Below are 12,601 nucleotides of genomic sequence, written 5' to 3' on the forward strand. Positions count from 1 at the left end.
AAGTCAATCAGTCCATGCAGCTCTCGCCATGGAAATGTTGTGGAAAATAAATGACATTGAATTTGTAAATTATTTGCATTTCATTCTGCGTGCAATAAGCCTTTTTTGCCTTTTGCATGCCATTTGTATGCCAAGTCTCTACTGACTGCAATGTAAACACATCACAACTAGTGACGGAGTATAGAATGTGAGAGACTGCTTATGGTGGGCACGAGGGGAGGTGGACGAGTCAAACAGGCTTCAGAACGCAGACAGTGCTCGAGGCCGGTGTCCCAAAGTCTTGTGTTCAGATGAGCATGTAGCGCTTCTCTTTCAGTCAACTGCTCTGTTGCAGGTGGGTGACCAGATCATGGAAATCAACAGTCAGAGCTTTCTCACCATCTCCCATGATGAGGCAGTTCAAATCCTCAAAACAGGACGCCACCTGCTGGTGAAGGTGAGGGATGTTGGTCGTCTGCCTCATGCACGCACAGTGGTGGATGAGACCAAATGGATCTGCAGTCAGGCCATAGCTGAAACCAATGCTACAGCTGTCCCAAGCTCTGTCAATGCTGGCATCCAAGGTAGCGCTAGCACCTGCAGTTCAAGGTGAGTACATTATACTATTAGCCATGTAGAACCAGTGACTGTCAGTGGAGCAGGAGCAGAGACATATTGATAACTGATCTGTGCTTCTGTGCTTCCTCGTGTGGTTTACACATCTGTGGAATGATATCCAGAAACTGCTCAGTATTAAGTATAAAGTGGGTTGGATGGGAGTTTTTCAGTGAATGAACAAACTAAGCTTTAAATCCTCGATTTGAACTGAGTGTAATGAATTATCAGTGTTTCTGAATGAATCAGTAGCTTCCCTCACTGGTGACTAGTGGGCCAACCAGCCAACTGAACACAGCAAAACAACTCAAACCAGCAAGAAGTGAACTGAAGCTTAAAATACCTCTAAACTGAAGCAGTGCTGTTATGAACAGAATAAAAAGAACAAGCCACATCTTCCGTTACTGTGAATCCGATGTGTGATCTCTGGTCTAAGGTGTGTTTGTATGCACACTAGTTTGATGCCGGGAACAACTGCTTTTACTTTAATCAGACCAGACAAAGGGGCCGTTTAAACATGTCCGGGTATGTACGGTTGTTCTGGTTCAACGAATGAATTTGGAATCTGTGGACAAGCAAAACAAATTCACTTAAATTCATTTAAAACAAAACCAGAAACTGTTACAGTCAGTTGTTCTGGACCCATGCGCAGACACCGGGACAACAGGGAAGGTGAAAGAAAAGGTTTTATTGAGTTGTTCGTGGAGCCGGTGGAACATGCAGGTAGGAAGGTGAGGTGGTGTGAGTGGCGGCAACGTGGCACAGGAATCTTGAAGCACAAGAAAAACACAAGTTAGTTGCAGATCGGGAAAACAACGAACTAACTGGTGAGACGAGATGAAACTCAGAGGGGCCGAGGCTGTAGCTACCACTGAGCTGAAGAAACAGTCTGGCGATGAGACTGAAAGAAGCCGGGGTGTTTGAGTTGTCTGTGATGATGGTCTGATTGTTGGCAGGTGTGGAGATGAGCCCAGGTGCCGGATGATTGAAGCCGCGCCCATGCCACACACACACACACACACACTGACAGAGAGAACAGAGAGGAGACACGAGCTGAGGTCACAGCGGAGCCGTGACAGAAACATCATGTTCTTCCTTTGAACAAAGACTCGTTTTATGGTCCACTGGGGTCCAGGACATGAAAACCTTTCCCTGCAGTGTGTGAAGGTACACTCTCTCCCTCGTCTGTCCGTCTCCCAGCCCGAATGGAGCTGCCTTCTGCTGCTGCCTTAGAAGTCATACAAGATGACTCTGCTACACACCTCGCTAACCTCACATTGCTGTGGTCCTGCCTCAGGCGGGGCTACGGCAGGATGTTGATGTTGAGCTTTAACGTTCTAAATGTATCAGAATTTAAAAGACAGAGGTATTTATGTTTATATATATCATTTGTTTCTTTAACATTGTTTTCTTCTTTGTTGCAGGCCATCCTCAGCCAAAGTTACACCCGTATTAGGAAAGGTAAGAATGGAAGCCGTGCATCACCACCCTCTGCATACATGTTACCACTCTTCAAGCTTCATGAATGCTACTGATTCTACACTCGAACTCACACATCCGAGACTTACAGGTGGGACTTTATTGATTCAATTCATTCATTTAACAACTTGGTACTAGACAAAATCAAAGCAGACCTGCAGCTTGAGTTTGACTTCACCATTCATGTCTTGAGACTTTGTTTTGTGACCCTTTTAATTTGGGATGACTTAATATCTTTCCCAAGACCAGAGATTTTAAAACTATTATAAAACTACATTTAGCTTAGAACTGATTTACTTTTAATAGAAGTGTCACAATTTCAAACTTCAAAATGAAAAGCAGGGTCTGCAACTTCCATCCAGCATACGGGTAGCCTGCAACTGCACGTTTTAAAACATGGCCACTGCCATATTAGGAGATGACGGAGAAACAACTGAACTGGAAAACCCTCCTGCTTCCCTGAAGTCACCAGTGTGGCGCCGGGTGCGCCCTTGCCCCCTTGGCCCCTTGCCCCCTTGACCCCTTGCCCGCTTCTCAGCGTGCTCACCTGCGCGTCTTCGGCTGCTTCCCAGAATGTTACATCATTGCTTCTTGCTGTTTTGTGTTTTCTCCAACCTGAACTGATTCTCCCCGTTTCAGGAGACATTTGTTGTTTAGTTTTTTTGTTCCCAGTCAAATATCTTTCATGCTGTCATCAGCAGAGTTCAGCTCGCGGTTCTGGTCTTTCTGTCTATTTAGAGAGTCTGAGAGCTTCCATAGTCCAAGAAACCTGTGATCTAGTGGCTCTTCTTTTCTGTGTTGAACAGTTTGTTCCCAGTTGACTGTTAAAAGAAGTTAATACTATTAGGTTACATTAAATTAAATATCTAAATTTGACCATCGGGTGTGGTACATTCCCCACAAAATATGTTGTATTGACACCAATTATCAGCACCAATAATCTTTGGAAAGAACAATTCAAAATGTAAATGTATCCTGTCTCCATAGTAACGGCATAGCTGTTAGAGTTGAAGAAAATGTTAATATTTAAAGTTTAATGGAAATGTGACATTCAAATTATAGGTCAAATTGAATGATGGATGTGGAGAGTCTTGCCACCCCTAACTCTGAATCACTCAATCACTGACCAGCAGACAGACCATCACCTTTGCTCATTAATTCACATTCGGGGAGCCGGCTTCTCGCCAGTTCAGTTGTTAGAACATCATATATATATATATATATATATATGTAATAATATAGTTGAACTTGAATTCATGTTTTTAAACAGGTTGAGTGTATCAAGATGATGTTGCCTCAGTTCACTTTGCCAACAAGCACAGCAGGAAGCCATGCGGCTACTGACCCTGCTGACTGTTTAGTTGGAGCTCAGCTGCATGTTTAGTCGTGTTTGTTTGACAACCGATACATATCGAAGCATTCAATGCTGCAGTAAGTTATTGCTGCCAACATGCTGAGATGAGTCCATCCATTGCATTATTTGGCTTGTGGCTGACTGAGCTCATTCTGCTTCAGTTTGTTGTTGTTGGGTTGATGCACTTTGATTCCTTTGGTATTGGTCGGTTATGGGGGGCAGGCTTGGGTCTGTTTGTATATTGGCTATAGGAGGATGCCAATCATATCCATTTTCATTATTTATCTTTCATATTTGGTTTAATGGAATCAAAACATGACTGTTGACTGTATCATTCACATTTCTCCACCACTCCATATTGTGTCCAGCGTTAGCAACATGTTGCATGAATAGTGAGTGATGAGAGAGGGGACTGTACTTCACACCAGCACCATCATTGTTTAATTAGCTGCTTAGACTCCCTAACCTTAACTCAATAACTGATCTGTAGCTCATTACTGCTGCGTTCCATAAACCTTGGGACTGCAGTATGCATACATAATTGCATAAATAAATCTGTCAGCTTCTCTAAAGAGTGTTTTAGTATCCCTCTGGTTGTGTTGCCTCAGGAATAATAATAACTTTATTAATATAGCACCTTTTTAGCAGCAAGAAAAAGACAACATGAGCTCAGTGAGACGGTTGGATACATTAAAAATAAACTTCGGAATAAAATAAAAGATAAAAATACATATACAGACACACAACCACCAATGAACACTGCAGTCCCAAAACCACTCAACCCCCGTCAATGTCAAGTAAATGGTATAATACAGGGGTCACCAACCTTTTTGAAGCCGAGAGCTACTTTAAGGGTCCTGAGCAGTACGAAGGGCTACTTGTTTGATACAAACTTCCTGAATAACAAAATTGCACAGATCACCTTTTAATAATAATAATATATGTGAAGAGACCGTCTGATCATGTTTATGTTTATAAATTATTGTTAATTATTCCTCACAATAATTAACAATTATTTCCACAACAATGATGGTAGGAAACAGATATATTTAAACATGCAACATTTATTTGTTCATCTCTTTCAACATTTGAAAGTCAGAGGACTGTAACATTTTTATACAAATCGTGAACTCTGTCCCATGTTTATACAAATGATACATAATAATCAGAAAAATCTACTTTTTTAAATGAATCCTATCACATTAGTAGTATTCACCAAATCTTTAGCATTTTTAACAAATCAAAATCTTTGAACACACTTTTTGAACATATTATTTTTCACATTTTTGTACAATATTTGAGTTTAATGTTGTCATGGTGTTTTCAATGAAAACATGTTATCTCTTTCTGTCTGTAAATGTTAGTGGAAGCCTGGCACTGCACACCGTTCACCAACGCACTGTCATCCGGTGCATAATGAGACACTGCAGCTCTGAGTGAGTCTTGTAGATGTGCATCAGTGAGGCGTGTTCTGTGTTTGTTCTTCATGAAGTTCATGTCAGAAAAGGCTGATTCACAGAGATCGGTTGAACCAAAAAGGCAGCAACTTTCATAGCTGCTGTGCATCACCTTTGTATTTGTCTGTGTCCACAAGGCACCAACAGTTTGGTGCAGACTGATGGGCTTTGAGGTGGAGGTCATTTTGCAACGTTACGATTTCAATCTCCACCTGTCCAGCATCCAAGTTGAAAGTAGCACTTAGTTGCTCAGCAATGCATGTCATGGTCACTGCATGAAAGGATATGAAACACATGACACACATGGCTCAAGTTGATCAAAGTCACAAAACCTGTTCTCAAACTCTTGCCCTAGTCTGTTTATGACTTGACAGTACTTTTCTCCTGTTTTGTCAGAAGCCCCAGATGCTGAAGCATTGTCATTCAACACTGACTGTACGGAGGGAAAGTGCAGCACTTTGTTTCTCTGTAAATGCACAGAGAAAATGTTCAACTTAGCTTTAAATGCGTTTACAGCACTTATCATGTCAGCAACAGTTTGACCTTTGCCTTGCAGCTCACTGTTCAGATGGTTCAGTTTCCCAGTGATGTCCTTTAAAAAGGCAAGGTCAAGGATCCACTCAGGGTCCTCGAGCAGCGAGGCGTCCTCCCCTTTGGATTGCATGAACTCTTTGATTTCGCCCAAAAGTGGCAAAAAACGCTGCCTTAAAGTCACGCACTTGTTCTCTCCGTAGTGCGCTGCCAGGTGGGTAGTTAGCATGGAAGCTATTGTGACACGTACTGAAGTGTCTCTCCACATTGTGCCACTTTACCGTCGCAACAGTTGCCCCGCAAATGAGACACATTTGTCTTTCACTGTCGTAAAAAAGAACTCTCCCTCCCAATCATTGTGGAAGTAGTATGTTTTCTTTCGCTTTTCTGCCATGTTGTCATTAGTTTGGGGGGTAAGAACCACATCTAGCTTCGCAGCTTCCCATCGTAGCTGCGCCCACTTGTCTCAGCAAAGAGTGAGATGGCCATTTGACATGCGCACAATATTGAACTTTGACTTCAGACAAGGTCAGAGTTCATATATACATAAAACATTTGAGTTTTTAAAATGTTATGTTAAATATTGTGAAATTACATTAATGCAAGCATTTTTGATTAAAAAAAGAACAGTGACTACATTTTTTTAGATGGAGCTCCGTGGTAACTGGTGCTAGTTTTAGAACATGCCTCGCATGGTCCGTGTTGGCTACCTCTGGTATAATAAAATAAAGGCTGAATAAGCTTATCATTCAAAACCATGTCAGTAATAAAATGTATATCACATATTGGTTGTATTAATAGTAATAACATAACTATCATTGTACTGGTCAGTTATGCATCAGTACTCTTTACCATAGAAGCATCAAGCTAGTGTAGTCTGCTACTGAAACACACAGTTAACTAGTTAGGCTGTTAACTGTGAAGATCAGTTCTTAATCCAATATATACGGTTCTCAGGTCTATTGAGCGTCTCTTAGATGTGGACATGGGTTCAGAGACATGTGTAGTTGGCTGTGTGTTATATTACCATAAACAGAAATTGAGACAAAACAGGAAATGAAAACAAACAAACAAAGTGCTGGATGCAGATTCAGTAGATGGTGAAGCAGAAAGTAAGGGTGTTAAAAATCCTGCTTTTGACTTTCACCTGTGTCCATCAGCCAAAACGCACTATACTGTTACATAAGTAAAGCTTTGCTCAGGTAAAGGCAAACATTTGGGCTATGAAATAAAATCCATCAACAATGTCAATGCCCTGGTGAGAAACATGGCTGACGCAGAATCTGGGACAGAACAGACTTTATTTTCACTGGACAGATGGCAGCAGTGACTGTGTGGTTTCCCTGTGGACCGACACTGGAAAGCAGGCAGGAGATACTGTGTGGTACCCGTGGTCCAACACAGGGTAGGAGGCAGGAGATACTGTGTGGTACCCGTGGTCCAACACAGGATAGGAGGCAGGAGATACTGTGTGGTACCCGTGGTCCAACACAGGATAGCAGGCAGGAGATACTGTGTGGTACCCGTGGTCCAACACAGGGTAGGAGGCAGGAGATACTGTGTGGTACCCGTGGTCCAACACAGGATAGCAGGCAGGAGATACTGTGTGGTACCCGTGGTCCAACACAGGATAGTAGGCAGGAGATACTGTGTGGTACCCGTGGTCCAACGCAGGATAGTAGGCAGGAGATACTGTGTGGTACCCGTGGTCCAACGCAGGATAGTAGGCAGGAGATACTGTGTGGTACCTGTGGTCCAACGCAGGATAGCAGGCAGGAGATACTGTGTGGTACCCGTGGTCCAACACAGGATAGCAGGCAGGAGATACTGTGTGGTACCCGTGGTCCAACGCAGGATAGCAGGCAGGAGATACTGTGTGGTACCCGTGGTCCAACGCAGGATAGCAGGCAGGAGATACTGTGTAGTACCCGTGGTCCAACACAGGATAGTAGGCAGGAGATACTGTGTGGTACCCGTGGTCCAACACAGGATAGCAGGCAGGAGATACTGTGTGGTACCCGTGGTCCAACACAGGATAGCAGGCAGGAGATACTGTGTGGTACCCATGGTCCAACGCAGGATAGCAGGCAGGAGATACTGTGTGGTACCCGTGGTCCAACGCAGGATAGCAGGCAGGAGATACTGTGTGGTACCCGTGGTCCAACACAGGATAGTAGGCAGGAGATACTGTGTGGTACCCGTGGTCCAACACAGGATAGCAGGCAGGAGATACTGTGTGGTACCCGTGGTCCAACACAGGATAGCAGGCAGGAGATACTGTGTGGTACCTGTGGTCCAACACAGGATATCAGGCAGGAGATACTGTGTGGTACCCGTGGTGCAACGCAGGATAGCAGGCAGGAGATACTGTGTGGTACCCGTGGTCCAACGCAGGATAGCAGGCAGGAGATACTGTGTGGTACCCGTGGTCCAACACAGGATAGCAGGCAGGAGATACTGTGTGGTACCCGTGGTCCAACACAGGATAGCAGGCAGGAGATACTGTGTGGTACCCATGGTGCAACGCAGGATAGCAGGCAGGAGATACTGTGTGGTACCCGTGGTCCAACGCAGGATAGCAGGCAGGAGATACTGTGTGGTACCCGTGGTCCAACGCAGGATAGCAGGCAGGAGATACTGTGTGGTACCCGTGGTCCAACACAGGATAGCAGGCAGACTATACTGTGTGGTACCCGTGGTCCAATGCAGGATAGCAGGCAGGAGATACTGTGTGGTACCCGTGGTCCAATGCAGGATAGCAGGCAGGAGATACTGTGTGGTACCCGTGGTCCAACGCAGGATAGCAGGCAGGAGATACTGTGTGGTACCCGTGGTCCAATGCAGGATAGCAGGCAGGAGATACTGTGTGGTACCCGTGGTCCAACGCAGGATAGCAGGCAGGAGATACTGTGTGGTACCCGTGGTCCAACACAGGATAGCAGGCAGGAGATACTGTGTGGTACCCGTGGTCCAACGCAGGATAGCAGGCAGGAGATACTGTGTGGTACCCGTGGTCCAACGCAGGATAGCAGGCAGGAGATACTGTGTGGTACCCGTGGTCCAACGCAGGATAGCAGGCAGGAGATACTGTGTGGTACCCGTGGTCCAACGCAGGATAGCAGGCAGGAGATACTGTGTGGTACCCGTGGTCCAACACAGGATAGCAGGCAGACTATACTGTGTGGTACCCGTGGTCCAATGCAGGATAGCAGGCAGGAGATACTGTGTGGTACCCGTGGTCCAATGCAGGATAGCAGGCAGGAGATACTGTGTGGTACCCGTGGTCCAACGCAGGATAGCAGGCAGGAGATACTGTGTGGTACCCGTGGTCCAACACAGGATAGCAGGCAGACTATACTGTGTGGTACCCGTGGTCCAACGCAGGATAGCAGGCAGGAGATACTGTGTGGTACCCGTGGTCCAACGCAGGATAGCAGGCAGGAGATACTGTGTGGTACCCGTGGTCCAACACAGGATAGCAGGCAGGAGATACTGTGTGGTACCCGTGGTCCAACACAGGATAGCAGGCAGGAGATACTGTGTGGTAGTGATGTGACCTTTCGTGTCGAGTAATCCAGGACAATTTTTGTGAAGCGCGTATCGAGGCTTGTGTTGATGACGTATGTGGTGACGTTCGAAGCCTTGCAAACCGGCCGTACCACGTGACTGATTCAGGAAATGGTTCACGGGTTTGCCGTGAGATTCGAAATATAAGGGGAAGCGAAACGCAATGGATCCCCGGTCACATTTTATGTACTTCGGACTTTATTGAGCGTTTGTTTGCAAACTATTCTCTGTACCCCAGCTTTATCTGTGCCTGTGAAAGGGTGTTTTCTAAAGGAGGGTGAAATAATCTAAAAAAAAAAGAAACTGCCTGAAGCGCAGCACTGTGGAAAAGTTGTTATTTTTAAATGTTTACCCTTTTATCAAGTAAATATACATAAAGTCAGTTCTATAACTTGGCAGAGGGAGGTTCACAGTCAAATTCAATTTACAGAGTTTTATAAAATATTGACTTTCCAATCCAACAATCAAGTTATCTTCTCTTTATCCCTGGATTGCCTTTTTGGATTCTGTCTCTCCGGATGCCTCTAAGCAGACCAACCTTCACTTCTGCATATCATTTAACCTTAAGTGCAGAGAAAAGCTTTCTCATTGATGGCCTTCATGGCTCCTGTATTTTGTCATGTCTTACTTGAGCACAGAGATGTTTAAGTAGCAACATGTAAGCTTTTAAACATTTCATCGAATGAGCTGCTTATTTGTTTTTGCCCCATTTACAGCTAAACATGTTCAGGATGGAAAGTCCCAGCAGCTTTTCCTCTTTGCATTTATCTATTTATTCCAGACTGCACAGCAGTTTTCACAGTCTGTGTAAAGTCATGGAACCTCACTGACACTCAATCTATCTACTAACAGTGAGAATAACTGTTTCCAAGTTGACCAGCTTAGAGAGATAACAATGATGGAGTCCTGAAGGCAGACACATCCTGACTGACTTGCCCTGCAGCTTTCAGGTGGTGCATTTTCCCTGAGCTCAGTCACCTGTTTCTGCACAGGATGAGAGGAAGGGTGATGGAAGGTCTGCACACATCGGAATACTTTCTATCTGCATGCTACTGGACTTGAAGAGTGAGATAACTCTTCTTATCCTGTGTCTGTGTGTGAACCTCATTTCTTTTTTTCTTCATTTATCTTTCGACCTGTTCCTCCAGCCAGCAGCACACAGAGGTGTCGGCCCGCCAGGTGCTCAGGTGTTTCTGGAGCAGCAGGCCTACATGCTGCTAACGGAGCCAGAGAGGCAGACCATGGCCTACTACCTGCAGGAGTACCAGGAGGGACACATAGAAGTGGAGCCACTGGCCATGGCTCTGTTTGAGCTCTTTAACACACATGCAAAGGTACAGCAGCCTGCAGCAGCAGCTTGGTGCCTCTACCGCTGGTCCATGTGGGCTTTGAGCTTGTAAAATAAAGTTCAGAAAAAGGCTTGAATGTTTTAGAAAGTGGGAATATATAACCTGACCAACTCATGTCTTGGTGCCACTTTCTAATAAGGAACCCTTTATTAATGGTGTTTAAGCTGTAAGGAAACGCTCTATTGATGGTTTATATGGTTATAAACCATTCATTGTTATAAAATCCATTGTTATATCGTTATTAATATTGTTTTGGTACATTGTTATTTAGATATGAAAACATCAATGCATAGTTAATATACATATTTAACCTCAATAGTAACTTTTAACCTCAGCAGCTCTGAGCTCTTTCTCTCATGCGTGATCTCATCACTGCTTTGTTTTCACTTCTCCAATCCTGCAGCTGTCCATGTTGTCTGAGGTGAGGAGTCTGGTTGCTCACCAGGACCTTGAGTTGTACGACAGGCTGGTGTTGCACCGTGAGAGGGAGGCCAACCAGAGCTGGCATGGAGGCCTGGGAGTGCTCCATCCACAGGACCACTGTCACCACTTCCCTTCTGTGATCCATGATTCAGACCAAACCGTCCCTGCTACGGTAGATCATCTACGATACACAAACATGTGACCCCCATTGTAATATTGTGTACATAACTTGCTGTGTTTATATGATCAAGACATACAGTACTGTACATGGGCATGATGGGGAGCATAGTGTCTGTGTTCTGTTCTCATTATGTTTCCGCTTTGCTCGTATCTTGCACTGCATTATTTGACATCTATTCATAAGACCCACATAGATCACTGAATGTGTGTGTGTGTGTGTGTGTGTGTGTGTGTGTGTGTGTGTGTGTGTGTGTGTGTGTGTGTGTGTGTGTGTGTGTGTGTGTGTGTGTGTGTGTGTGTGTGTGTGTGTGTGTGCGCGTGTGCCACTGCACATACCATGCATTTCCCTCTCCTCCAGTCTCCTGGCATCAGTGTTTGACACAGAGCAACTTGTCTTAGTGGCAAGTCAGCGACTCTGTATTGATGTTTAACTGTCGCCCGCATCGATCCACAGAGACCTCATTGTGCCCGCGTACAGTCTGCTTCTCATCTACTTCCTTCAGCAGTTTGGGCCTACAAGACCCAACACTGCACGTCAGTCTGACAACACTGCTTGATCTGAGCTTGAACAGCTTCCTCTGCATCCTTATGTTTTGAGTTCTTTTCTATAATTCTGTAGCTTCCCAGTGGTGTTCCTTATGCATTCAATCCCAACAGCTGCAGTGTGCACCAACAGCTAGCAGGTAGCACACGTGAGCAGGCCAGACGGGGCTCTGGAATCATGTAGCCACACCTCCACATGACTCTGCTCAGAGCAGCGCTGCTGAAGCCTCAGAGGAGAGGAGGACACGTTAAACACTAAAGGAGGCGTTGTGAACGCTGGTCTGAACCACGCTGACAGCGAATGTGTCTGTTGTCTTGATGGTGATAAGTTAAATATATACACACAGTATATCATCCTTCAAAACTCCTCCTCCTCCTGCTTTCTGGCATGATGTAACTATTGAAACATTTTAGATTGAAGCAGTAAAGACAGAATAATGCACATAACAAATGGCTCTGCTTTTAATTTACATGACTGATAAGAAGTTTCAACCACAGATGATCAAAGAAGTGAACACATCTGTATTTAATAGGTAGGTCCTGATGAGCTTTAATGCATCTACTGATACATTTAAGATGTTTTTAGAAAGACTGCTTTGTTCATGATTTGGACACTTCTTTATTCTTATTGTCTTCATGTAATCGGAGAGACCTGGATGTAGTCCGTGTCTGTCTGTGATGGGAACAGGGATTTAGGACATCACTGGAATGAACACAGTTTAAGGACACTGCAGACATCTGTAGCTGCATTCAGAGTCAGTTATGACATTTCATTTCATTATTTTGAGTGAAATATAAGAATAGTTTATTTTACTATGCTAAAGACGATTCCAGAAACCTGTTAGAGACTCTGTCCTTGTTTGAGTGTTTGTTTCTGTAACAACAAGATGTGACATTATGGAATAACAAGCTGGTAAGAATTATTGTAGGGTAGATAAGGACCATAACATAAATGAAGCTACACATTTGTGTTTAATTCTCTAAAAGAAGGAAGATTCTGAGTGAACAACGAATGCTTCCGTTCCCTATCGTAAAGGGCTGTCTGATGGTAAAGCAGTCAAACTATTCTAAATGTAGCATGTCGGCCGCCATCTACTGTGGGTAGTATTGACAATGGATAATGT

General features: G+C 44.5%; 1 protein-coding gene across 1 annotated transcript in view; it reads left to right on the forward strand.

Moving 5' to 3' along the window:
- whrnb (whirlin b) overlaps positions 1-12,601 on the forward strand; it is a gene marked incomplete at its 5' end in the record, with an annotated part of 89,920 nt that overhangs the window by 53,064 nt on the left and 24,255 nt on the right. Inside the window, 4 exons of the mRNA XM_079269439.1 lie at positions 335-588; positions 2,019-2,055; positions 10,131-10,316; positions 10,735-10,926. Of these exons, the coding sequence (XP_079125565.1) occupies positions 335-588; positions 2,019-2,055; positions 10,131-10,316; positions 10,735-10,926 (669 nt within the window). The remainder of the gene's footprint in view (positions 1-334; positions 589-2,018; positions 2,056-10,130; positions 10,317-10,734; positions 10,927-12,601) is intronic.

Source organism: Melanostigma gelatinosum (assembly GCF_949748355.1).
Source record: "Melanostigma gelatinosum genome assembly, chromosome: 6".
Taxonomy (NCBI): domain Eukaryota; kingdom Metazoa; phylum Chordata; class Actinopteri; order Perciformes; family Zoarcidae; genus Melanostigma; species Melanostigma gelatinosum.